The 25,656-nt window shown below is 51.1% G+C and overlaps 1 protein-coding gene across 1 annotated transcript in view; it reads left to right on the top strand.

Moving 5' to 3' along the window:
• The window catches only part of SDK1 (sidekick cell adhesion molecule 1), a 661,119-nt gene that overhangs the window by 518,067 nt on the left and 117,396 nt on the right, over positions 1–25,656 (top strand). Inside the window, exons 23-25 of the mRNA XM_007942892.1 lie at positions 21,029–21,138; positions 23,168–23,318; positions 23,881–24,118. Coding sequence (XP_007941083.1) covers positions 21,029–21,138; positions 23,168–23,318; positions 23,881–24,118 — 499 coding nt within the window. The remainder of the gene's footprint in view (positions 1–21,028; positions 21,139–23,167; positions 23,319–23,880; positions 24,119–25,656) is intronic.

Raw genomic sequence — 25,656 nt, 5'->3', positions numbered from 1 at the left:
ATGTCCCTCTCAAGCATTCGACCCCTCCTGGGAACATGTCCAGAGTCAACTAGTCAAAGGGTCCAACGAGCTTCTGTGGCCCACAGAGTCTCCAAGGCTCATCACTGGCCCTTTCTTCCCAGTCGGTCTTAGTCTGAAGCTCCTCGAACACGTGTCACCTGCTGGTACAGGAAATGTAGGTGGCAGAGCCCCTGGCGTCACAGCCCTACACGAGCCACTGCAGTGTGACACGTGGTGTCTCCTGCCTCCGAGGAGCAGGAAAGGGCGACTGATGGAGAAACAAGATGGCGTACTTCTCAGAGCGAGAAGCCACGAGGCACGCAACAGAGGAGGCTCGATTGTGCAAACCTTCATGTCGACCACAGGAAATGCGCACATATGGAACAAGTGACTGTCACAGCGTGTCGCTCTGAATTGGGACAGGGGCTTGTAGGAGGAGGCACAGCGCCTCCTGGGCCAGAAGCCAGCTGGGCTTGAGCACAGACCATAAGCCGAGCTTCCAGCTGGTGGTGTTTAGAATTCAGGTAAATGGAACCATAAATTCCTGCAGCTCAGGGGCCGTCAGGCCCAGCCATCCCCCATCTGCATTCCCAGTCAGCACTCACTGCAGGGGTGGCAAGAGCGTGTTCCCCGCCAGCACACTGGGCTCAGACGGCACCTGGCTCGCATCTCTGCCGAGGGCTTTGCCTGTTCCTGACCCAGCCCACCCCCAGCCAGCACAAATACAGCTGAGCGGTGGCAGTCCAACTCCCAATGAGCAGTTCACCTCGCCTGGAGGCAGGCACGTCCGAGAGGGCTCAGGGACTCTCTCTCACAGTGCCCCACCCTGCTGAGGGCTTCGCCTGTTCCTGACCCAGTCCACTCTCGGCAAGGACAGACAGAGCTGGGCAGTCTGGGAATCTGGCTCTAAACAAACCACTCACGCGGCTTGAGGCAAACAGCTCCAGTGAGGCTACGGGACTCTCTCACGTTGCCCAGTTCTACCTCAGCAACTTTCTTCTCTATGTATTTGTTGACTTGATCACAGCCTTTGGCCTCCAAAGAACAAAAGCTCGGTGAGAGCAGCGGCCTTGTCTGTTCTTGTCTGTCATCCCGGCCTTAGGACAGTGCCTGGTGTGTGGAAGGCCGGAGTCCAGAAGTGTGTGTCAGGTGGTGAGCAGAGGGCAGACGAGGGGCAGAAATAACCCCAGGTATTCGTTATGGGGTGAATGACACATCCTCCATGTAAATCCCGGACCCCTGTACCTGCTGATGCAACCCCACCTCGGAATAGGATTTTCTTTGTTATCTTAATGAGATTTGTCAGCGTAGGGTGTATATGAATGAAGCCTTTGAGATATAAAAAGAGAAGAGTAGGTTCAGAGAAGGGACGCCCCAAAGGAAGAGACGATTCAGGCCACAGGGAGCCGCCGCAGAACCAGGGAGCGGAAGTGAAAAGAGACAAAGACCTCCCCTCCGAGCAGACAGCGCCCTGACCTTGGACTCCTACCCCCGAACTGTGAGAGAGCACATCTCTACTTGTGAAAGGCCCTACCCTGGCGCCATGGTGTCTGTTACAGCAGCACTAGAAGGAAAACCCCGGACAGAGTGCCCCCCTTCACGAGCACGGCCTATCAGAGTCCCCCTCCGTCACGTGCACGGCCTATCAGCCAGTTGCCATTGGGTCGGTCCCGCCCCCGGCGACCCCATGTCTCCGTGGAGCTGTGCCCATGGGGCTCTCTGTGGCTCGTGCGGAAGCAGATCCCAGGCCTTTCTTCCGGGGCACCCTGGGTGGCCTTGAACCGCCAGCCTTTTAGTTAGCAGCCAAGAGAGTTAACTGTTCTACCCAGGAACACCTTTAAAAGCATGGCTTTTATTTCTGTAACTGTCCAGCTGGCTCCCTGTTACTCTGATGGTGCAAAGAAGTTCTCGCGTCCCGGCCTCCTTATCCCCTGATCTCAGGGGCTGGGGCTGGGAGGCTCTGATCACTAACCCTGTCTCCTGCTCCCTCATTACACGTGAGTGGCCCTTTGATGGGATCCGTCTGTGTCTCAATTCCAGTGATCCCTGACAGTATAGTTGCCTTTCTTTTCCTAATAGGAAGAGAGTGAGCAGCATTATTTCTGAATAGTCTGGCCAGCAAGCATAGGAGAGCTACCAACGGCGCTAAGGGACCCGTCACTAATGACGCAGTCGTCTGGGTAGATTGGCGGAGACAGGCTTCCGCTTTTGTCCTGGCCTAACGCCCTTACCTGAGCACTGAGGTGCTGTGCCGACAGGTGAGGTTCATAGCGCAACCCGCACGGCTCGAGCGCTGTTTGCCCGACGTCTGTAAGAGCACCCCACACAGCCTCTTCTCTCGGGTCTCCACATGCACAGGGAACCCGCGGCTCGGGGATGGGTGGACGCGGCCTTTCTGCTCATCAGTCTGTCCCCTCCTTTCAGGTCCTATTATGGAACTTTTAAAACTATGGCACAAGGAGAAAATACTGCAGCTCGAGTGACAGCTCAAGTAGGACCAAGGGAAACGTTTTTACTACAGATGTCATTTTCAAGAAATGGAGGTCAATGTATAGATAAATCATAGCTGTCAAACGAAATTCAATCTTGAGAGAGCCCATTTCCTGATTCTTCCTGAAGACGGTTGCCGGCCTCTGATTCTCTCCCCTGATTTTCTGTTGGATTTTGTCAGAGTTGCCTCTTTGCTTCATTTCCCTAGTCATTAGGTTTTATATGTCTTTTATGCATCCATCCATTCATCCTGCAAACATTTTTAAACACCTACTGTTTTATAGGTGCTGCTGTGTCAGGTGGGAGGCTGGGTGCCAGGCTACAGACACTCACTTCTTACCCCAAAAAGGAGGAAAACCACTTGCTGTTGGGTGACTGAGTCACGGCCGCCCCATGGCTCTCAGGGTAGCCCTGTGTCCCCAGGCTTTTCAGAGCCTGATTTTCTGGAAGGGACTTCTTATTACGATGTCCTATGTGCTTTAAGGGCGCCCTGGTGGCACAGGAGTTAATGCCCAGCTGCTAATGAAAAGGTCAGTGGTTTGAACCCCCCAGCGGTTCTGCTCTCATGAAGATTAAACCTTTGCAAATCCTATGGGACAGTCCTACCCTGTCCTGGAGGGTCATTATGAGTCAGAATTAACAGCACCCCACAACGACATGCAGCCTATAATCCTAATTGTTCTGTGTAACAATTCAACCCACCTTGAGCTCTTTGATTTTGTTAGGAGCTGTGGTTAAAGTGTTGGGCTGCTTGCTAACCATAAAGGTTGGTGGTTCAACCCACCAGCTGCTCCATGGGAGAAAGATGAGGCCGTCTGTTTCCACAGAGCGCCACAGCCTTGGAAACCCCGTGGGACAGTTCTGCTCTGTCCTCCAGGGTCTCTGTGAGTGGCAGGAGGCTTGTTCAGCCTTCGGGCAGTGCAGCTCACATGCTCGGCCGCTAACTGGAAAAGAGGCAGTTCCACTCCTCCCAGACGCACCTCAGACGAAAGGCCCAACCGTTGGGAACCTGGGGGGGCGGGCCTCCTCTCGGGGACAGGGGCTGGGAGGAGCGAACTGGGGCCCCATTCCGCACCAGCAGCGCCCCCAGCAGCTAAGGTCCAGAGCCCCTGCAGTGCGCCGGAGGTTAGCAGACTCCCCGGGGCTGCTCTGGACGGGGCCGGGGCCTCTCTGAGTCCCAGCCTGGTTCTGGAGCTTCGCCGGCAGCCCTGTGGGGGCCCACCTGTCCCCGTTCCTCCTGCCTCACCTGAGGAAGCGCACGGGCCAGGCTCTGGGGAACGAGAGGCCGTGGTGTCTGGAAGCTGGTTGGCCTGCAGGTTTTCCTGCTGACACAGAGTTTCAGGAGCCGGGCGCCCGTTGGCTGGCAGGTGGCCACAGACAGGCTTCTCAGACAGCCTTCTCTCTCCTCTTCTGCTCCACATGCAGGAGAGCTGCTCCCTGGGCCCCTCCACTCCCGCACCCTGCACGCTCTTGAACGCCTCTCTGTGTCTGTAGAGCACCTGGGGGGGGGGGGCTGCAGGGGTCCTCCGAGCAGCCACTGGTCCCTGGCCTCAGGGTACTGAGCTCATCATGGCTCCCCTCGGGGTCTCCTGGCAGGTTGGGGGTATCCCCTGACTTCTCAGAGGCCATGCCCACAGCTTGAGCAACGCAGAAAGTTCACACAGGACTGGTGGGCTTAGGAATCATGACTGAAGGAGACGTGTCTAAATGGGTCCATCCCCCGGCCAACGGCCATACGGCCACACACTGGCCGTGTGGGATCAGGTGACCCTCAGTGGTGGTTATGTTCTTGTGTCAGCTTGGCTGGGCCTGGGTGAGGGGCTGGGCAGCTGGCGGTAGTTATTCCCCATGATGAGACTGGCAATCAACTCCATGGTGGGATCTACCACAAACAGCTGAGTAGCTGCCTTAGGGATATGGTCTGCTTCCTGTATAGAAGGAGAAACCTTGGGAATGGTCTCTAGCTTATGGCACGCTTGGACCCTACATGCAGCCGTGTCGTTGTTCAGCAGCCTGCCATACTCTGCCGACCTTGGGACTTATAATGGATTAATGGCCTGCCGTGTGGTTTGATAACATCAGGACTGTGCCTTTTTACTTGTCAACCTTGGGCTTCTCAGCCTCAGCAGCCAGCAGCTGTCTGAGTGAAGAAACGCCTCTAGCTTCAGTGGGCCGGGAGCAGAAGGCAGAGCTGGACCCCAAGGTTGAGGGGCTTTCACCCAGCCCCTAGAGCCTGGCACTTTGACCTTGGACTTAAATCCTCCAAACTGTGAGAGAGTAAACTCCCGTTTGCTAAGGCCCTCCCATTGGTGGTCTGTTCCTGTCAGAGCAGCACCAGGGACCCAGAACACCCCCCCGATCCCCCGATCACTGCCCCCTCTATGGGCCTGCCTGCAGGCCAGCTGGTGCCACACGCTGGCCTTATGGGATCAAGTGCCCCTCTGACCCACCAGTCACTACCCTGCTCCTGCTGCCTTCTTGGATGGGCAATGGGTCCCCTAATGGGTCCTAACCACCTGCCAACAGCCACGTGGCGCTGCCAGCATGTGCTGTCTCTGCTTTTGTAGTGTGCCTGGGCAAGTGCTGTTGGTCCGCTCTCTGAGGCGGCAGACAAGCCTTTCCGTGCCAGCCTCCCCACGGGCTTTGATCTGTGTTGCCTCTGAAGAGCTTTGCCTCTTCCCGGGTCCAGCACGTCCTCAGTGCACAGCTGACTCCTGAACCCTCACTCGGAACTGGAGGAGCCCGGCGGAGCCGTGAAGAGGCTCTGCCAGCTGGGAGAGAGGTTCCCGGTCTCTGGATCACAGGCAGACCTTCCATGACGCACAGCCCCGCTCTTCCCGGAGGTCTGAGAGGAAGGGGCGTGGGAAACGTTATTTTTGTTTGTGCTGATGTGCTTCTGGAGCTCACGCAAAAGCACCCGCTTTCAACGATGTCGTTGTGCTGAGTTGCCGTGGAGCCGGTCCCAGCACACGGCCACCCTGTGCGTTACAGAGCGGAGCAGCCGCATCGGGTCTCCTTGACTGTAACTGTAGCGGAAAAGGAGGCCTGGTGGCGCAGCAGCTAAGCGCTCAGCTGCTAACTGCAAGGTTAGAAGTTCAGACCCGCTCAGCAGCTCTGCAGAAGCCATATTGGGGCTTCGACCCGTAAACTGACAGCCTAGAGCACCTGGGGGGCGGTTCTGCTCAGAGGACCCTGGGGGCACTTCTGCTCTGTCCCGTGAGGGCTCTGTGAGTCAGAACTGACCCGACAACAGAACAAATCTTTGTGGAAGCGGATTGCCAGGCCCTTCCTGCACAGCCCCAACCTGTGCCGCCCGCGGACGCCCTCCCCCTTCTCAACACTGATGAGGACACCGCTCCCATGTCCGTTTGCGTTTTCATCGTGTACTAACCACACAGCACTGAGCATCAAGTTTGCTGGGCCCTAGGGGCGGAGCTAAGGAGCCCTGGTGGTGCAGTGGGTAAGCACTCAGCCACTAACCTGAAGGTCAGCAGTTCAAACTCACCAGCTGTTCTGTAGGAGAAAACTGAGGCAGTCTGCTTCCGTAAAGACTGACAGCCTGGGAAACCCTATGGGGCAGTTGTACAGTGTCCTATGGGTTTGCTGTGATCGGAAACCCCATGGGGTGGTTGTACCCTGCCCTGCAGGTCCCTGTGAGTCAGAAACCCTATGGGACAGTTGTACCCTGTCCTATGGGTTTGCTGTGATCGGAAACCCCATGGGGTGGCTGTACCCTGCCCTGCAGGTCACTGTGAGTCAGAAACCCTATGGGACAGTTGTACCCTGGTCCTATGGGTTTGCTGTGATCGGAAACCCCATGGGGTGGTTGTACCCTGCCCTGCAGGTCACTGTGAGTCAGAAACCCTATGGGGCAGTTGTACACTATCCTATGGGTTTGCTGTAATTAGAAACCCCATGGGGCGGTCGTACCCTGCCCTGCGGGTCACTGTGATCCGGAAACCCTATGGGGGCGGTTGTACCCTGTCCTATGGGTTTGCTGTGATTGGAAACCCCATGGGGTGGTTGTACCCTGCCCTGCAGGTCACTGTGAGTCGGAAACCCCCTGAGGCAGTTGTACCCTGTCCTATGGGGCTGCTTTGTGCTGGAACCAGAATGAGGAGCAGGACTCTGCCCCCCTCGCAGAGCGCTCACACACATGCAGGAGTCACTCCACAGACTCTGACATAGCGTGGGAGACAATGACCCGGAAGGTGGGGACGTGGCCAGAGCTGACCACACCCCTTAGGTGTGGCACTAGAGCAGGAGAAGCCACACTTTGTGCAAAGGGCCAGAGAGTGAAGATTGGGGCTCTCTTGAGCCCAGCACGGTCTCTACTGCAACTACACAGTCCAGCTGTGGGAGCCAGAGACAGCCACAGGCAACAGGCAAACCGTGCACAAGGATGTGTTCCAATAAAACTTTATTAAGAAAAAGAAATGGTGGCCCAGAGGTGGCCCACCGCCATAGCTTCCCAACCCTTTGTTTCTGAAGCCTCCCTGAGGGTCACCTGAGGACATTGGTGGTTCACTGGTAGGATTCTCACCTTCCATGTGGGAGGCCGGGGTTCAGTTCCCGGCCAGTGCCCCCCATGAGTGACCACTACCCGTCTGTCTCTGGAGGCTTGGGTGTTGCTATGATGCTGAACAGGCTTTGGGGGAGCGCTCAGGGGGAAAGGCTTGGCGATCCGCTTCTGACCGGCCAGCAAGAACCCTGCAGGCGGCAGCGGCCTGATTCTGCGGTGCCTGGGGTTGTGTGATTCGGCGTTGGCTCCGCAGCAGTGAACAAGAGTCGTCTGCCTTAAGGGACATAATTGTGCTTGACTTACTGTTTATTGATTTGGTCCAGACTCTGCAGAGGTAGGTGTTAACTTGCAGAAGATTGATAGCTGCAAGCCCGCAGCCCGGGCTAAGCCACTCCATTCCGGGCTCTGCAGTCTCCTGTGAGCGGTTGCCTCTCACCGCACATCCATCTCACGACTCACATTCTCCCTGAACCTGCTTGTGTCATCCCACAGTTCCCTCATTAACAAGTGAATAAATCTTCAACACACGCGATGGACTTGTGCACAAGTCATGTTGTTAACTGTGTGCTTTGACATATGCAATAAGCACTTCATTAGAGGTTTATAGAAGATGCTCTGAGGACACGGAATCAGGACATCACGTGGGACGCAGGCTGGGAGCAGACTGAGGGGAGGGCTGTTCTGGAAGCTTCCCAAAGATGCCCGCGGTGGTCGCCATGGCCTGGCAGAGAGTCAGACGGAGGAGGCACGTTTAGAGACAGGAGGGCATGTTCGCTGGAGCATGGGTGTGTGAGACCACGTGACACCCACAAGTATTGCCGGGAACGTGGCGGGCAGGACCACATGTGGGCAGGAAGACCCCTGGCCATGCCAATGATGTGGCACCCATTCAAATAGACATTAAAAAATGGGCTAAAATATATGCAGCACAAAACTGTTGTTTCAGCCATGTGCCAGTACACAGTTCGGTGGCTTTAATTGCAATCCCGTGTTTAGCATCAATCACTACTATTAATTTCCAAAACTTTGTCGTCACCCCAAACAGAAACTTGGTTACCCCTCAGCTCTAACTCTCCAACCCATCTCCCCCAAGCCCCTGGGAACTGCTAATGCCCTTTCTGGCTCCGTGCATTTGTCTGTGCTGGATACTTGCTGGAGGTGGGTCCTGCAGGATTTGTCCGTGTGTCTGGCTTCCTTCACTCCACGTCTTGTCTTCAGTGCTCATCCGTGTGGCAGCATGTGCCGGAACTTTCCTGTTTATGGCTGAATAGTTCAGGCCATTGTGTGGATGGGCCGTTATGTTTTTCATCCATCCATCTGTGATGGACACTTGGTTGTCTCCACCCTGTGTCCCTTGTAAGTGACGCTACTGTGAACACAGATGAAGAGGATCTGAATGCCTGCGTTCAGTACCTTTGGGCACACGCCCAGGAGGGGAGCTGCTGGGTCACGTGGTAGCTCTGTGTTTAACTTTTTCAGGAGCCAGCAAACTGTTTTCCACAGTGGCTGCACCATTTTACATTCCTTCCAGCAATACACAAGGGTTTCAAGTCTTGTACAATTGCTGACTCTTGTTATTTTCTGTTTTGTTATTATAACCATCTTGGGTGTGAAGTAGTTCCTCTTTGTGGTTTTGACTTGCATTTCCTTGATGAATAACAAAGGAGCTCTGGTGATGCAGTGGTTAAGGCACTCAGCTGTTAACCAAAAGGTCGGCATTTCTAACCTACCAGCTGCTCCATGGGAAATAGATGGGGCCATCTGCTTCTGTAAGATTTACAGCCTTGGAAGCCCTCTGGAGTTGTCCTTCTCTGTCCTACAGGGTCACTAGGAGTCAGAATTGGCTCGATGGCAGTGGGTGGCAGTGACTAATGCTGTTGAGCATCTTTGCACGTGTTTCTTGGCCAGATGAGGCGCTTTGGTGGTGTAGTGATTAAGGCAGTTGGCTGCTAACCAAAAGGTCAGTGGTTTGAACCCACCAGCTTTTCCATGGAAGAAAGCAAGGCAGTCTTCTTCCCTAATGACTTACAGCCTTGCAAACCCAATAGAGGTCACTATGAGTCGGAACCAACTTGATGGCAGTGAGTTTGGTGTTTGGTTTATTGGCCATGTATATATCTTCTTTAGAGAAAGGTCTCATTTTTTAATTGGGTTATTTGTGTTTTTCTTGTTAATTTGCAAGAGATTTTATATCTTCTGGATATTAAGCCTTTCTCAGATACATGATTACCAAATATTTTTGCTTGTTCTATAGTTTGCCATTTCACTTTCTTGATAATGTCCTTTGATGCACAAAAGTGTCTAATTTTGATATACTTTTTATTTTGTTTCTTGTGGTTTGGGGCTTATACCTAAGAATACACAGCCAAATCTGAGCTCACGAAGATTTACACCTCTATTTCCTCATAAGGGAGTCCCTGGGTGGTGCAGATGGTTGACATGGTCGCTGCTGACTATCAGGTTGGAGTTTTGAATCTTCCCTCAGAAGCCAGGCCTGGTGCTCTTCTTCCACGGAAGCAGCCATTGAAAACTCGATAGTGCACAGTCCTACTCTGACACACACAGGGCTGCCACGAGTTGAATCAACTCAGTGGCATCAGTACTTGTTTGTTTTTCCTTCTAAAGCTGTTATGGTTTTAACCCTTGTATTTAGATCACTGATCCATTTTGAGTTAATTTTGTATATGGTGTGAGGTAGGGATCCAAATTCACTCTTTTGCATGTGTAAATCCAATTTTCCCAGCATCATCTGTTGAAGAGACTGTTCTTTCTCCATTGAGTGGACTTGGCCGTAGATGTATGAGTTTATCTCTGGACTTGGTTCTGTTCCATTGCTCTGTATGTTTATTCTTAGGTCAGTACTACACTCTTTTGATTTCTGTACCTTTGTAGTATGGTTTAGAATCGGGGAGGATGAGTGCCCCAACTTTGTTCCTCCCTTTCAAGATTGCTTTAGCTATTTTGGGCCCCTTGCGATCCCAGATGAATTTGAAGATTGGAATTCTCATTTCTCAAAAATGGGCTGTTGGATTTTCATAAGGATTACATTGAATCTATAGATCACTTTGGGTAATATTGGCATCTTAACAACATTAAGTGTTCCAGTCCATGAACATGGGATGTCATTACATTTACTTAGGTCTTCTTTCATTTCTGATGTTCTGTGGTTTTCATTGTACAAGGCTTTCATTTTCTTGGTTAAGTTTGGTCCTAGGTATTTGATTCTTTTAGGTGTTATGGAGAATAGAATTATTTTCTTTGCACGTTGTTTATTAATGGTGTATAAGAACATGGCAGGTTTTGCATATTGATCTTGTACCCACACATTTGCTGAATTTGTTGATTAGCTCTACCAGCTTTTTGGTGGACTCACGGAGATTTTCCATCTGTAGGATCAAATCCTCTGTGAATAGAGATAATTTTACTTCTTCGTTTCAATTTGGATGCATTTTATTTCCTGCTTCTGCCTAATTGCTCTGGATAGAACTTGCAGTACAATGTTGAATAGCAGTGCGGAAAGTGGGCATCTTTGTCTTGTTTCTGATTATAGGGGAAAAGCTTTCAGTCTTTCACTAGTGAGTATGATGTTGGCCGTGGGCTTGTATTCAATTCCCTTTATCGTGTTAAGGCAGTTCTCTTCTCTCCCTAGGTTTCTGGGTGTTTTTAATCATTAAATGGTGTTAGATTTTATCAAATGCCTTTTTTTGTATCAACGTAGATAATTGTGTAGTTCCCCCCCTTTCTACTAATGTATAGCATATTGCATTAATTGATCTTCTTATGTTGAAACTCACTGCATTTCTGAGATAAATCCTACTTGGTCATGACGTATAATCCTTTTTAATACACTGTTGTATTCTGTTTGCTAGAATTTGTTGACCATTTTTACATCAATATTCATAAGTGTTATTAACACATAATTTCCTTTTCTTATTATATCTTTCTCTGGCTTTGGTACCAGGGTAATAATCCTAGCCTCATAGAATGAGTTTGAGGGTGTTCCTTTCTCTTCTAATATTTAGAAGAGTTTAAGAAGATTGATGTTAATTCTTCTTTAAATGTTTGTTAGAATTCACCAGTGAAGCCATCTGGTCCTGGACTTTGTTGAGAAGTTTTTTATTTCCTGATCCAATCTCTTTGCCTGTTACAGGTCTATTGAGATCTTCCATTTCTTCTTGAGTCAGTTTAATTAATTTGTGTGTTTCTCTTTCATTTTTGAAGGACATTTGTCACAGATAGAGAATTCTTGGTTGATCTGTTTTTTTCCTTCAGCAATTTAATTATGTCATCCCAGTCTCTTCCAGACTAAAGACTGAGCAAAACACAAAAACAAATAAGAACTAACAAACAAAACAACAATGACAAAAAAAAAAAACAATGCTCCTCGTCTTTCTATTGGCTTTGTACTGGGTCCTCTGTCGACACTGAGCCTAGAGATCAGCCTGAGGGGGAAGCTTCAAGCTTCCCTTCTCTTCTCTGAGTGTGTGTTTGCCCTGGGTAGACATGGTGCTTTCTAAATCCCCTTGTATCCAGAGTTACTGTTGAAAGCCACGATGTCCCAAAGAAGCTCTTTCCTTGGCCTGCTCTTCCAGGTCTCAGGTGCTGTAGTCTATGTCTCACTCATGTTATTTTGCCCCAGGTGGCTCTAGTTTGATCATTCCCAATAGATACAGATGCCTTGAGTCTGTCCTGCAAGTAGCCCCCAAACAGGTCAGAATGAACAAAATCAATAATTTATGAATAAGTCTGGTCTGCTCCCTCCAAAACCTAGGACCAGGTGACTCAAGCCAGCCACTGAGCTAGGGAGAGGCTGGGAGTTTGAGAAAGGACAGAGTATAACTTCCCGTAGGATTTCCAAGGCCATAAATCTTTATGGAAGCAGACTGCCTCATCTTTCTCCTGTGGAGTGGCTGGAGGATTCAAACTCCCAACCTTTTGATTAACAGCTAAGTGTTTAACCACTACACCACCAGTGTCATTAAAGTCATTCGGGTGTCATTAAAGTGTCAAAAAACTAAAGGAGGATCTAGATACTTATTTCTGATGTCTTTTCTTACCCCATCCCAGACTGGTGAACAACTGGCAGACTGGGAATGGTCCACACTGACTTTTGGATATCTTTGCTTTACCCATTACCCATTGCTGTCGAGTCAATTCCCACTCATAGAGACTGTCTAGAACAGAGCAGAAGTCCCCATAGGGTGTCCAAGGCTGTAATCTCTATGGAAGCAGACTGCCATATCTTTCTCCCATGGCGCGGCTGGTGGGTTTGACCCACTGGCCTTTAGGTTAGCAGCCGAGTGCTTTAACAGTCCACCACCTGAGCTCCTTGGAAGACAGTTGAGGGATCAGCTATTTGAGAATAATAGCAGGTCCTGCAGCACAAAGGAAAGAGCCCTCAAAGGTTCCCCAGTGCAGGTGGTTTGTGTCTGGAGGATGAGGAGAGATCCATGTTTCTGCTGGGCCCCTCATTTCCTAGCATGTAACTACCCTGGTGGCATAACAGTCAAGACCCCAGCTGCAAACAAGAGAGAGACCTGGTGATCTGTTCCTGTAAAGATTACAGCCCGGAAAACCCTATGGGGCAGTTCTACCCTGTCCCACACGGTCACCGTGAGCTGAAAACCGGCTCAGTGACACCACCACCAACACCCGAGTTTCCAGGCCTTTGCCAATGGTGTTGCAGGCTCGGTGCTCTCAGAGTATCTCGGCAACCTTGGCTGCCCCTCATCGCCCATCTTCCTCACCGTCTCCTGTCCGTCCAGCGCTCAGGACGCCGCCTGGTTTGTCTCTCTCTCCTCTGGGTAGCATCTGAAGTCCTTCTGGTTCTCCTTCAAGTCTGTTGGTCACATGCTGACACACAGAGTTGCTGCCCGTGCTGACCCTACTGACTGGCGCTCTGAGCCACTGCTCCCTCACCCTGCAGCACTCATGTGGCCAAGAGCTTGCTCTCGGTAACTGAGGGACCTGCACAGGCGGATGGATGACCACAGGGTCAGGGGAGCAGCCCAGCCCGCAGATGAATGCTCCCAGGCCGGTGAAGCATCTAGACAGGCAGGATCCATCTGTGCCAGGCCTCCAGGCCAAGAGCGGGGGCTCAGGGGGTGCACACCAGGCCCTGCCACCGCGAGGGCCTCTCATCCCTCAGCCTTGTTAGTCTCTCTGCCTGGGCGACTGAAACATCATCCAAGGGTGGGAGGGGGTGGTGGGCACAGAGAGAAGGGAGAGGGGGGTTGCTTTACAAAGGGGAATGGGCATCCATGATGAAGCCCCAGGGACTTAGGAAAGTGACCCTGGCCACACATCTGTTTCCCTCTCGTGAGCAAATTCGTTTTCCAGACAGCAGTGTATACACGTTTTGTTCCATGACATTGACTGCAATCCCCACAGTGCGACAGCTCTCCTCCCACTTCCTCCCTTTGGTAACCTCTTCCCTGTGTCCTTCTCTCCTATGCATTCCTGCCCCCTGAGCTGTGTCCCTGGGCAAACGCTGCCCTTCTGATCTCCCCTGGTTGATTATTCCAAGGAGTGTGCCTGCCTTGTATAGATGTTCACCTTCTCGCCTGTCTACTCTTTAACTGGAAGCCACAGGAGTGAGTTCAGGTCCAGGCCCAAAGTGACTGTCTACTCTTTAACTGGAAGCCACAGGAGTGAGTTCAGGTCCAGGCCCAAAGTGACTAAGGGCCATAGTCTTGGGGGTTTCACCATTCTCTATCAGACCAGTAAGCCTGGTCTTTTCTTATGATTTTGAATTTTATTCCACATTTTCTCCCACTCCATCCAGGATCTCCTACACTGATCCCTTTCTGAGTGATTGACAGTGGTACCCAGGCACCACCTAGTTCTTCTGGTCTCATGGTCACAAAGGCTGTAGGTTCACATTGTCCGCTAGCTCCTTGGACTAACTGTTTCCACACATCTTTGGTTTTCTTCATTCTTCTTTGCTCTGGATGGCTAAGAAGTTATCATAACTTTGCCCCTTGTTAGCTCTATTATGTATTTGGACATTCTTACAGCACGTAGAGATACATGTGTGGAAACATCGCCTGCCACCCTTATGTGTGGTCATGGGTGTGTTGCCTTTTGCCTAGACAGACCCGATCATCCAGCCTGTCCACTGTGTCTCCACCTGTAGATTCGTGTTTGTTGTCACTGATAGTGCAGGGCCCTGTGTGTCAACGTGCTTATCTGTGCTGCCTGTACCTCTCGTGCACCTCTGTGTGTCTTCCTTTTCTTTAGTGGTGTTGTCATTTGCTTTTGGTATATTGCCTTTCTTTTCACCCAAATCAATACTTACATCTTACCTACCTAGCAATTTTCCCTCTCCTTCCCTCCCACCTCTGATAACCAACAAAGTTTCCTTCCATATGGAAACCTTTCCTTGACTTTGTACAATAGTGAACTGATATATTTGTCCTTCTGTGACTGACTTCTTTCACTCAGTATAATGTCCTCCAAGTTCACCCACCTTACAAGGTGTTTTGCAGGTTCTATGTTATTCTTTAGTGTTGCGTAGTATTCCATTGTGTGTATGTACCACAGTTTGGTTATCCATTCTTCTGTTGTTGGGCCCTTAGGTTGTTTCCATCTCTTTGCTATTGTGAATAGTGCTGTGATGAACATCAGTGTGCATATATTTGTGTCCTGGCCCTCACTTCTCTAGGATATATAACTAATATAGTAATGGGACTGCTGGATCAAATGATATTTCTATTTCCAACTTTTTAAGGAATTGCCATACCATTTTCCACAGTGGTTGTATCATTTGACAGTCCCCCTAGCAGCATGTGAAAGTCCCAATCTCTCCACATCCTCTCTAGCATTTGTTATTTTCTGTCTTGTTGAACTTTGCTATTAGTGCCTGGCTTAAATGGTACCTCATTGTTGTTTTGATTTGCATCTCTCTAATGGCTAATGGTGAGTTTGGTTTTGGAATGGCTAATGATCATGAACATTTCTTCATACGTTTGTTGGCCACCTGAATATCTTCTTTGGTGAAATGTCTATTCATGTCTTCTGCCCATTTTTTAATTGGATTGTTGAAGTGTTGGAGTTTTCTATAAATTTTAGAGTAAGTCCCTTGTCAGATATGTTGTTGCAAAATATTTTTTCCCAATCTGTGTGTTTTCGTTTTGCTCTTATTGAGAAGTCTTTTTATGTGCACAAGAATTTAGTCTCAATAATCTAGTTTATCTTCTGCTGTTTGTGCATTTTTTCTTATGTTTGGTAATCTATTAAGGCCATATGTTAGGGCCCCTAAGTTTGCCCCTGTTTATTCCTCGATGAACTTTATAGTTTAGGTTTCACATTTAAGTCTTTGATCCATCTGGAATTAGTTTTTGTGTATGGTGGGAGGTATGGTTCTTGTTTCATTTTTCTGCAAATGAATATCCAATTTTGCCAGCACCATTTGTTAAAGAGGCTAGTTATCTCTTCCCCATTTAATGAATTTCAGCCCTTTGTCGAGGATCAGCTGTCCATAGGTGAATGGATCTATTTCTGGGTTCTCAATTTTGCTTCACTGGTCTGTGTGTCTGTCATTGTGCCCATACTAGGCTGCTTTGACTATCCTGGCTGTATAGTAAGTTTTGAGATCTGGGAGCACAAGACCTCCTACTTTGTTCTTAATTATTAGAGCTTTGCTTATCCGAGGGCTCCTTCCTTTCCATAAAAAAAAATAGTGATCAGTTTTTCCATATCCTTAAAGAATGCTGATGGAATCTGGATCGTGATTGCATTAAATGTATAGATTGCTTTCGGTAGTATTGACATTTTCACAACATTCAGTCTTCTTATCTTGTTTTCTTTCTCTCTTTTTTAAGCATAGTTTCCAGAACATAGCATGAGTGCTTGAGTTTCATGATGAGAGGATGCCTTTCACTGAGGGTTGCCCATCTAAATTAACTCAGGCTTTGTCACCACTCAACTGTCATACTGGAGTTCATGACACTCCATAAAATAAGCCAGAACATGGTAGAATCTTGATGTGAAGGGGTTTGTAGATTTCACTCATAGTTTACACAACGGTACTATGGGAGAAGTCCCTGGGTGGTGCAGTGGTTACATGCTGGACTGCCAACCCAAAGGTTGGCGTTTCAAACCCACCCAGAGACACCTTGGAAGAAAAGCCCAGTAATATGCTTCTAAAAGGTTACAACCTTGAAAACACTGTGGGGCACTGCTGCTCTGTCAAGTAGGGCTGCTACGAGTTGGAATCAACTTGACAGCAACCAACAAGAACAACTACTATGTCAGCTGAAAAAATGTGGGGGTTCAGTACTCTGCCCCACAATATCTGCTCCTGGCCTGCCCCACCAACCTATATCTCCTCTTAGACCTCCCCAGTCCTCACCCCCAGCTGTCTCTCATTGAAGCCTGAGCATTTTGTGCATTCTCCCGTCCCCTCTCCCCCTGCCACAAGTGCTTCCTTCATGGAGGAGGCACTCAAGGTGTCCTGAGCAGGACTGAGCCCCAGCCAACACTCTGGGTAGCCCTGAGCATGTGAATTATTTGGGGGGCCTAGGCTTCTACCCATGTGACATGTGGGGGATGATTTCCTCCAGCTGCACAGTGTGTTAGCTAGACGCATCCTCACTTACACCACAGGCGAACACGAGGGTCTCCTCTCTGCCCCATCTTCACTCACACCACAGATGGTCTCTTCTCTGCCCTGTCATCACTCACATCACAGATGAACATGAGGGTCTCCTCTCTGCCCCATCTTCACTCGTACCACAGATGGTCTCCTCTGGTCTGTCATCACTCACATCACAGATGAACACGAGGGTCTCCTCTCTGCCCCATCTTCACTCACACCACAGATGGTCTCTTCTCTGCCCTGTCATCACTCACAACACAGATGAACATGAGAGTCTCTTGTCTGCTTGTCATCATTCACACCACAGATGAACATGAGGGTCTCCTTTCTTCTCCATCTTCATTCACACCACAGATGGTCTCCTCTCTGCCCCATCCTCACTCACACAAAAGATGAAGATGAGGGTCTCCTCTTTTCCCCATCTTTACTCGTACCACAGATGGTCTCCTGTGGTCTGTCATCACTCACAACACAGGTGAACACAAGGGTCTCCTCTCTGCCCTGTCTTCACTCACACCACAGATGGTCTCTTCTCTGCCCATCATTACTCACATCACAGATGAACACGAGGGTCTCCTCTCTGCCCCATCTTCACTCGTACCACAGATGGTCTCTTCTCTGCCCATCATCACTCACACCACAGATGAACATGAGAGTCTCTTGTCTGCTTGTCATCATTCACACCACAGATGAACATGAGGGTCTCTTCTCTGCCTCATCATCACTCACACCCACAGATGGTCTCTTCTCTGCCCATCATCACTCACATCACAGATGAACATGAGGGTCTCCTCTCTGCCCCATCTTCACTCGTACCACAGATGGTCTCTTTTCTGCCCATCATCACTCACACCACAGATGAACATGAGGGTCTCCTTTCTTCTCCATCTTCATTCACACCACAGATGGTCTCCTCTCTGCCCCACCCTCACTCACACAAAAGATGAAGATGAGGGTCTCCTCTCTGCCTCATCATCACTCACACCACAGATGGTCTCTTCTCTGCCTCATCATCATTCACACCCACAGATGGTCTCTTCTCTGCCCATCATCACTCACAACTTAAATGAACATGAACGTTTCCTCTCTGCCCAGTCATCACTCGCACCACAGATGATCACAAAGGCCTCATCTCTGCCCCGTCATCATTCACATCACAGATGAACACAAGGTCTTCTCTTTGCTGTTCCAGAGTGGGCACTAGTGCACCCCCACAGGCCCAGGAGGCACCTGGTCACCTTCTTTCCCCACTGTGAGTTCATCCTTCATCTGCAGTCAGGGCCACACGTTCCCCAGAAGTGTTCAGCACTTGGGCCTCTTGCGGATACATGGAGGGAGGCAGGCAACACTCGTGGGCCAGTTGGAGACTTGGTCCATGTCTGGAGTTGCTCTGCCCCCAGGAGACATATTCTGCATCACCCTAATCTAGCTACACAAGTCTTTGCATGTCTGAAGTGAGGACCCAGGGACTTCAGGCACCATGGTACTCAGAGCTAGCAGGGACCTGTTTTCTCTTGCCTTCCTGCCTGGCTGACTCCTGTGATACCATTAGGAGTCCTTGGGTAGCATAAATGGTTCCACACTCACCTACGAACTGAAAGGTTGGTGGTGGGAACCCACCTAGAGGTGCCTCACAAGAAAAGCCTGGCAATCTTCTTCCAAAAGGTCATGGCCTTGAAAACCCTTTGAAGCACAGTTCTCCCCCGCACACATGGCATTGCTGTGAGTTGGAGTGGACTCAACAGCAACAGGTCAGATCCAGTTTTGGTCCACCATTCTCAGCTCACACCTCCAGATTTTTTCACACTGAATATTTAGCCAGTCAGCCCACGTTGTATTTCTATGTTTGATATTTGGAATATCTCAGTTCTCTAGTGCTGCTGTAACAGAAATACCACAGGTGGGTGGCTTTAAAAACAGAAGTTTGTTCTCTCACAGTTGTTGTTGTGTTGTTATGTGCCATCGAGTAGGATCTGACTCATAGCGACACCTCCTTGGGTTTCCGAGGCAGTATCATTACGGAAGTAGATTGCCCAACCTTCCTTCCGAGAAGTGGCTGGTGGATTTGAACCACCAGCCTTCTGGTTAGCAGTCAAGTGCCTTAGGCACTATGCTACCGGAGCTCCTCTCTCACAGTTAGGAGGCTAGAAGTCTGAATTCAGAGTTCTGGCTCCATGGGAAGGCTTTCTCTCTCTGTCAGCTCTGGGGGAAAGTCCTTGTCACCTTTCAATGTGTGAGCCTGATATTCCCTGGAGATTTCCACGTGTCTGGGCATCTGTCTTTCCCTGCATCTAGAAGGTTCTCAGCCCAAGGACCCCAAGTCCAATGGATACACTCCATTCCCAGCTCTTCTTTGTTGTTGGTACTGAGGTCCCTCTGATCTCTGCTCACTTGTTTAATCCCTTTTATATCTCAAGAGAGATTAACTCAAGATACAACCTAATCCTGTAGATTGTATCCTGCCTCGTTAACGTCACAGAGGTTAGGATTCACTGCACAGAGGACATTTATATCAGATCACAAGATGGGGGATGATAATTACATAATACTGAGAATCATGGCCCAGCCAAGCTGACTCATGTTTTGGGAACACGCTTCAATCCATGGTGTGGAGCACTGTAGTTTGTGCTGAGTTTCCTTGAGGAAGCTTGCTCCCTAGCACGTGTGTCTGTTGGATCTCCTCCCCCATTCACCAAGAACTCTCTGGAATCCTGCTGCCATGTTCCAATGAGCTGGCCACCCACCAAATTGGTTTCATCTGCAAACTGGGTGAGCATATTTCCCCTCTGTCACTCGCGTCATTTGTGAAACGCTGAATGCACAGGGCCCTGGGCTGGTCCCAGCCACCCGAGGTGTCTGGCCTGAGTGCTCTCTCGTCACTCACAGTCAGCCCTGCAGGTGTTTCAGGGTCCCCGGAACCACATGGTTGCCAGTGCCAGGCCCACAGTGGACCTGCACCAGGGCCAGGGAAGGCTGGGGTGGGGACGTCTTGGGGCTTTCCATCTGGTGTGAAGTTACAGAAACCCCTGTTCTATTCTATGTGCTGGGGCAGGCCCATGTGGCCTCAGCTGTAGTGAGTGGGGGTCTTATTGAGGAGGGGCAGAGCAGAGCAGGCAGCCAGGTTAGGCACTCAGGTTCCAGGGACAAGAAGTCCCAGGGTCAGGTGGGAGACCTGCTTGGTGCCAGGCTAGGGTGGTCACCAGTAGGTCTGGGGCCTTATGGAAATACCCTGTGCAGGCCACCTGGGCAAAAAAGTCACTGATGGGGAGCACATGCAGCAAGAGGCAGTCCTGAGGCCTGGTACAGTCTTGATGAGAGGACCACACTGGGGCCCTTCCCATGACGTCTCTGTCAGAAGGGATGGTTCTTCACCAGCTCTGCATTGGGCTGGTTCTTTTAAATAGTAAAGGGACTGTGCTTGGCAAGGTCCCTTCCGGAGCAACAGCTGGGGCCTTCTCTGAATAAGGCCCTTGTTGGAGTTTCCCAGTGCTGCTATAACAGGGATGCTATAAGAGGGTGACTTTCACAAACATGCTTGTTTTCTCACAGTTGAGGAGGCTACAATTACAAATTTGGGGCACCACTCTGTCGGTTCTGGGAAGAGCCTCATCTCTTTTGAGTTCCTGTGCCAGGCTCCGTGGTGATCTTCACATGGCACCTGTCTTCCCCCATCTGTCTCTGCTTGTTCCTGTGTCTGTGCTGTTCCTTGTAACTCAGCAGGACACACCACACACTGATAGGGCTCCATCAGCAGGACAGAGAAAACCCTGTTTCCAAGCAGAATGTCCACGGTGCAGGGGTCAGGAGTTCAACGCCCATCTCAGGGGGACATAGTTCAGTCCAGTACAGCCCTTCCTTATGCTGTGGGCCAGCCGTGATGTCTTTGTGGTGTGTGTTCGGGGCAGAAAGGGCCAGGGTCTGGGCTGAGGAGTGACGGAGTTGCCCTGGTCAGTGTGTGGTGGAGGTGGCCCAGGACCCTGAGATAAGACATCAGCTGTAGCCATGGACGTCAGTCCTCACTGTGAGTGCCAAGCCCTTTTCCCCTGGGCTACTCCTTGAGCCCTCATCCATCCAGTGAGAGAAAGGACAGGCAGTAGGAAAGGTCCTCTCCACCACCCCACCCTCAGGTGTTTGTCCAGCTCTCCTGGGGTTCTTCTGGGTACAGGGCTGGGCAACATCCCATTGTGTTATACATAAGGTAACTATGAGTCAGATCTGACTCAATAGCACCTACCAACAACCTGGGACCCACTTTCCAATGGCTGAGAGTTTGGCTAAAACCCACCTAGACACAATGGAGGGTGCAAGAAGTCTCTATCATGCATGGGGGATACTCTGTGAGTGCCCAGCCCACCACAGTGACCATAGCCCCAGGCCCTGAGGCTCAGCAGCCAACCTCAGCATCTTCATGTTCCCAGGTGGGGGCCATTGGCGACGAGGAGGAGTGGGTCAGCCTGTATGAGGAGGAGAAGGAGTCTGACGCCCAGATGCTGGAGATCCCAAACCTCACACCCTACACTCACTACAGGTGAGAGCAGCCAATGCCACCTCAAATAGCTGGCTTCAGTCTGCAGTAACAAGTCCAGCCATGTGCGTGGAAATGCAACATTTCCAAGGAACAGTCATGGTAAATCACCCCTTGTAGAGCAGGGAAGACACACACTTGACTGTAATTTCCAGGGAGCACATACCCTGATGTCAGATCAGGAACACTCTTTCCATCACCACTAGCTAACAAAACACCTATAGAAATGGCTCACCATTAAATCGAGCTTAACAACCAGGAACCTCAGGCAGCTGGAGAGACAGTGCTTTGCGACAAAGCTGCATGACTGCTGTGGCCACGACATGCCCTTTGCAAACAGAGGAGGGCCTGCAGTTCCCTCTCTGCTGCCTCTAGCAGGGCCCGGAGTGGCTAGCCACACTGATCATTGATCATCAGTAATCAAAACCTGAACATGCCGTCCAACCTTTCACTTCTTGGTCCTGAGACTCATCCAGCAGTCAATCCCTGGCCTTCGCAAAGGGTAGCGTGACCAGCAGCTGTTAGACATGTTACGTCTTCCCTTAAGACCATTGACAGACATGAAATTTCCAGGCACCACCAGATGTGGAGCTGGCCACCTCACTGCTTACCAGCTTGATGCCTTTTATAAGGTTGGGTGAGAGAGGGATTCGGAATTACTATTCAGGGGAGTTGGTATCTTTCTCAGCATGATGCCAAGGTTAGAGAAAGAAAAAACAGACAAGAGGTGCTGCATGTCTGCTGTTCATTGTAACATCCCTCCGGAGAAGATCAGAGCCTCTTCTGGTTCCCTCGTGCCACTCTGACGGGAATAGACCGTGAATGGGATGGCTTTAATAGGCAAGAGTTTATTTTTTTACAGTTTGGAGGCTTTATGTCTGAGTTCAAAGTGCCAGGCTCTAGGGGCTGGGTGAAAGCCCCTCAACCTTGGGCTTCAGCTCTGCCTCTTGCTCCTGGCCCACTGAAGCTGGAGGCTTTTCTTCACTCAGACAGCTGCTGGCTGCTGAGGCTGACAAGCCCAAGGTTGACAAGGAAAAAGGCACAGTCCCAATGTTACCAAACCACACGGCAGGCCACTAATTCAAGTCCAGATGAAGTCCCAAGATCGGCAGGGCATGGCAGGCTGTTGAACCACTTGGCTACATGCAGGGTTCAAGTGTGCCATAAGCTAGAGACCATTCCCAAAGCTGCTTCTTATATACAGGAAGCAGACCACATCCCTAAGGCGCTACGCCGTCATGGAGTTGATACCCAGGCTCATCACGGGGAATAACTACCACCAGGTGCCCAGCCTCTCAACCTGAACTCCCACGGCTCAAGATAGGATAGAAAAAACCTTCCGTATAGAATGAACTGCCAGCCTTCAAGACTGACCAGTGACATTAACTAACACCCTACAGTTATTTTAATTCAGTTCACTGTCAGAAGCTCTTAAAGACTAGCCCCCATGTTAAATTCATGCAGACTTAGGGGCTGTCTGGGACAGAGCCGTGCATGTGCTTGCGGTCCTGTTCTTGTAAATAAATTCAACTCGAACAATTGCACCCAAATACAGAAGAGACGGAACTGAACGCTTACAGGAAACCTTAAGGAACATCCAGCCCTGCCCTCACTTCATTGATAAGGAGTCAGACGTGCATGCCTGGCTGCCTCAGAGGTGGGGGAGAGGAGTCCCTTGGTCCTTAAGGAGCAGCTTGAATTGAAGAGATGTCCTTTGGTCGGACAGCCTGCTGCTTCGCTGTCACCCAACAGCTCCCTCAGGTTTCTGCCTGAGCTCCTGAAGCTTTCGGCTTCACTTGGGGATCTCAAAGTGTTCAGTTACAAAGGATTTACCACTCCCTGAAGGTTTGGGGGGAAAAGGACCAGGGACGTAATTTGCATGGAAAGGACGCACCCTTGAGCGGTGGCCTAAGGAGGGGGCTTGACGCAGCCCTGAGCCCTCCGCTCAGAAGTGGCCTTGCTGCATTTTGCCTTGTTTCACCAGCCCCGTTAGCCTTCGCTCAGAGTAAGCTTCTCCCTCTTTTTGCTCCAGATTTCGGATGAGGCAAGTGAACGTTGTGGGCTCCAGCCCTTTCAGCCCGTGTTCCAGGGTCATCCAGACCCTGCAGGCCCCACCCGACGTGGCTCCCAGCAGCGTCACCGTGCGCACCGCGAGCGAGACCAGCCTGTGGCTGCGCTGGGTGGTGAGTGGTGCAGCCAGGAGGGGGACAGCGGGGACAGACAGTGAATCTGGGCTCGCGGTTCCTCGGGCACAGTTCTGTCCAAGTGCATGGTAATCCCATCATTAAACCAAAACGTATTACATTTTACAGTTAGTGTGAGAGCTTAGCCCAGCCTAGGCGATCTTATTAATTAGTTGCATTACAGACTCTTTTCTTGGAACAGAGGACCCTCTTTGGGGAGGAAGGTCAATGATGCTACAGGCCAGACCCGCAAGTCCTTAAGCTGCGTCAACATGGAGCCCGTGCTTGGGATGTGGAAGGGAGCCAGCCTTATATTTAATTAACATGCTTCCCACAAGTGTGAGCCAAGATGTATTCAGAGAAGCTATACCCATCCCAAGTTACTGATGGGGTTTTGTTTAATTAACAGAAGGAAAGTTCCAGGGAAAAGCAGGGTGGAAGTTCAAAAATGTCCCCAGGAAAACAGCCCCATGGCTTTGGCTTCCGGAGATAGGCCACCCCTGGAGGGCTGCCAGATGGTCATCACAGATGTCAGCTCACCGTGGCCCGTTGTTCCTTCCAGCCCCTGCCCGACTCCCAGTACAACGGGAACCCCGAGTCGGTGGGCTACAGGGTCAGGTACTGGCGCTCAGACCAACAGGCTCCGGTGCTGGCCCAGGTCATCACCGACCGGCTGGAGAGGGAGTTCACCGTTGAGGAGCTGGAGGAGTGGACGGAGTACGAGCTGCAGATGCAGGCCTTCAACGCCATCGGGGCCGGGCCCTGGAGCGAGCTGGTGCGGGGCCGCACGCGGGAGTCAGGTGAGGGGCCTTCGGATCCAAGACCCCAGCCCCTCGGGCCTCTCTGGAGATCTGCGTTTCCCTAGCTCTCCACACCCCGAGGTCAGGGGCTCCCATCAGCTCAGCCCTCCTGTGTCTTGTTAGCTGCTGCCAAGCTGTCCCCGATGCAGGCGACCCCACACACCACAGAACAAAGCCCTGCCCAGCCCTCCCCCCGCAGTCAGTGGCGGACCGGACCACTGTGCCCCACCGGGTCTGCATGGGCCGGCTTTAGGAAGCACATTACAGGCCTTTCTTTCTGGTGGGTCTGAGTCTGGAACCACCAGTGGAACCTGTTCGGCGTCCCAGCGACACTGACAGACGGACAGTGGCGGGGCATGAGATGCGCAGCCAGGAGCTACTCCAGGTCTCCTGCGTAGAAGGTGGTCATCCACCCTGAGCCACCGCTGCTCCCGGGCTGGCACTCTGCTGGCTAGGGCGGACCAGACAGAGACTCTGACGAATCTCACTGGGACCCCAGGCCCGATGTGGAAACAGCGACGTTTGTAACAGCAGCGACACTCAGTCACTATTGTCGGGGTCTAACCAGGCACCATTTTCACTATCAGTGATGAGAAGAGGGACGGAGTAGACATTCTAAGGGGAGGTTCCTCTTCACAGGTCAGCATGTGTGAGACGTGAGGGTCACAGATTAGCATGTGTGACACATTAGGGTCACAGGTCAGTGTGTGTGAGACGTTAGGGTCACAGGTCAGCATGTGTGACACGTTAGGGTCACAGGTCAGTGTGTGTGAGACGTTAGGGTCACAGGTCAGCATGTGTGAGGTGTTAGGGTCAGAACTGTAGTGACACAGAGCCCCAAAGTCCAACTGCTAAACCACGGAAAGCTCATGTCTCCCTCCATCAGAGTCTGAGTTTCAGTGAATGGCTCTCTTCCATGAGGTGCTTCAGGGACCCAAGACCTGTTAGACTGGGGGACTAATCACCTTCCACATCCAGCTCCCTGAAGGGAAAAGAAGGAACAGGGGTGCACCTGTCTCGTGGGCCCTGTGTGGAGACAGTTCCCCTGTCTCATAGGCCCTGTGTGGAGACGGTTCCCCTGTCTCTCAGGCCCTGTGTGGAGTGGTTCCCCTGTCTCTGAGACCCTGTGTGGAGACAGTTCCCCCGTCTCTGAGGCCCTGTGTGTAAATGGTTCCCCCATTTCTGAGGCCCTGTGTGGAGTGGTTCCCCCATCTCTGAGGCCCTGTGTGGAGATGGTTCCCCTGTCTCGTAAGCCCTGTGTGGAGTGGTTCCCCCATCTCCAAGGCCCTGTGTGGAGTGGTTCCCCCATTTCTGAGGCCCTGTGTGGAGTGGTTCCCCTGTCTCCGAGGCCCTGTGTGGAGATGGTTCCCCTGTCTCTGAGGCCCTGTGTGGAGTGGTTCCCTCATCTCTGAGGCCCTGTGTGGAGACAGTTCCCCTGTCTCTCAGGCCCTGTGTGAAGACGGTTCTCCCGTCTTGTAGGCCCTGTGTGGAGTGGTTCCCCCATCTCCGAGGCCCTGTGTGGAGACAGTTCCCCTGTC

This window comes from Orycteropus afer, unplaced genomic scaffold (assembly GCF_000298275.1).
Source record: "Orycteropus afer afer isolate SDZICR_OR568_19922 unplaced genomic scaffold, OryAfe1.0 scaffold00006, whole genome shotgun sequence".
NCBI lineage: Eukaryota > Metazoa > Chordata > Mammalia > Tubulidentata > Orycteropodidae > Orycteropus > Orycteropus afer.
Note: the sequence above shows the minus strand (reverse complement) of the source record. Positions and strands in the feature narration are given on the sequence as shown.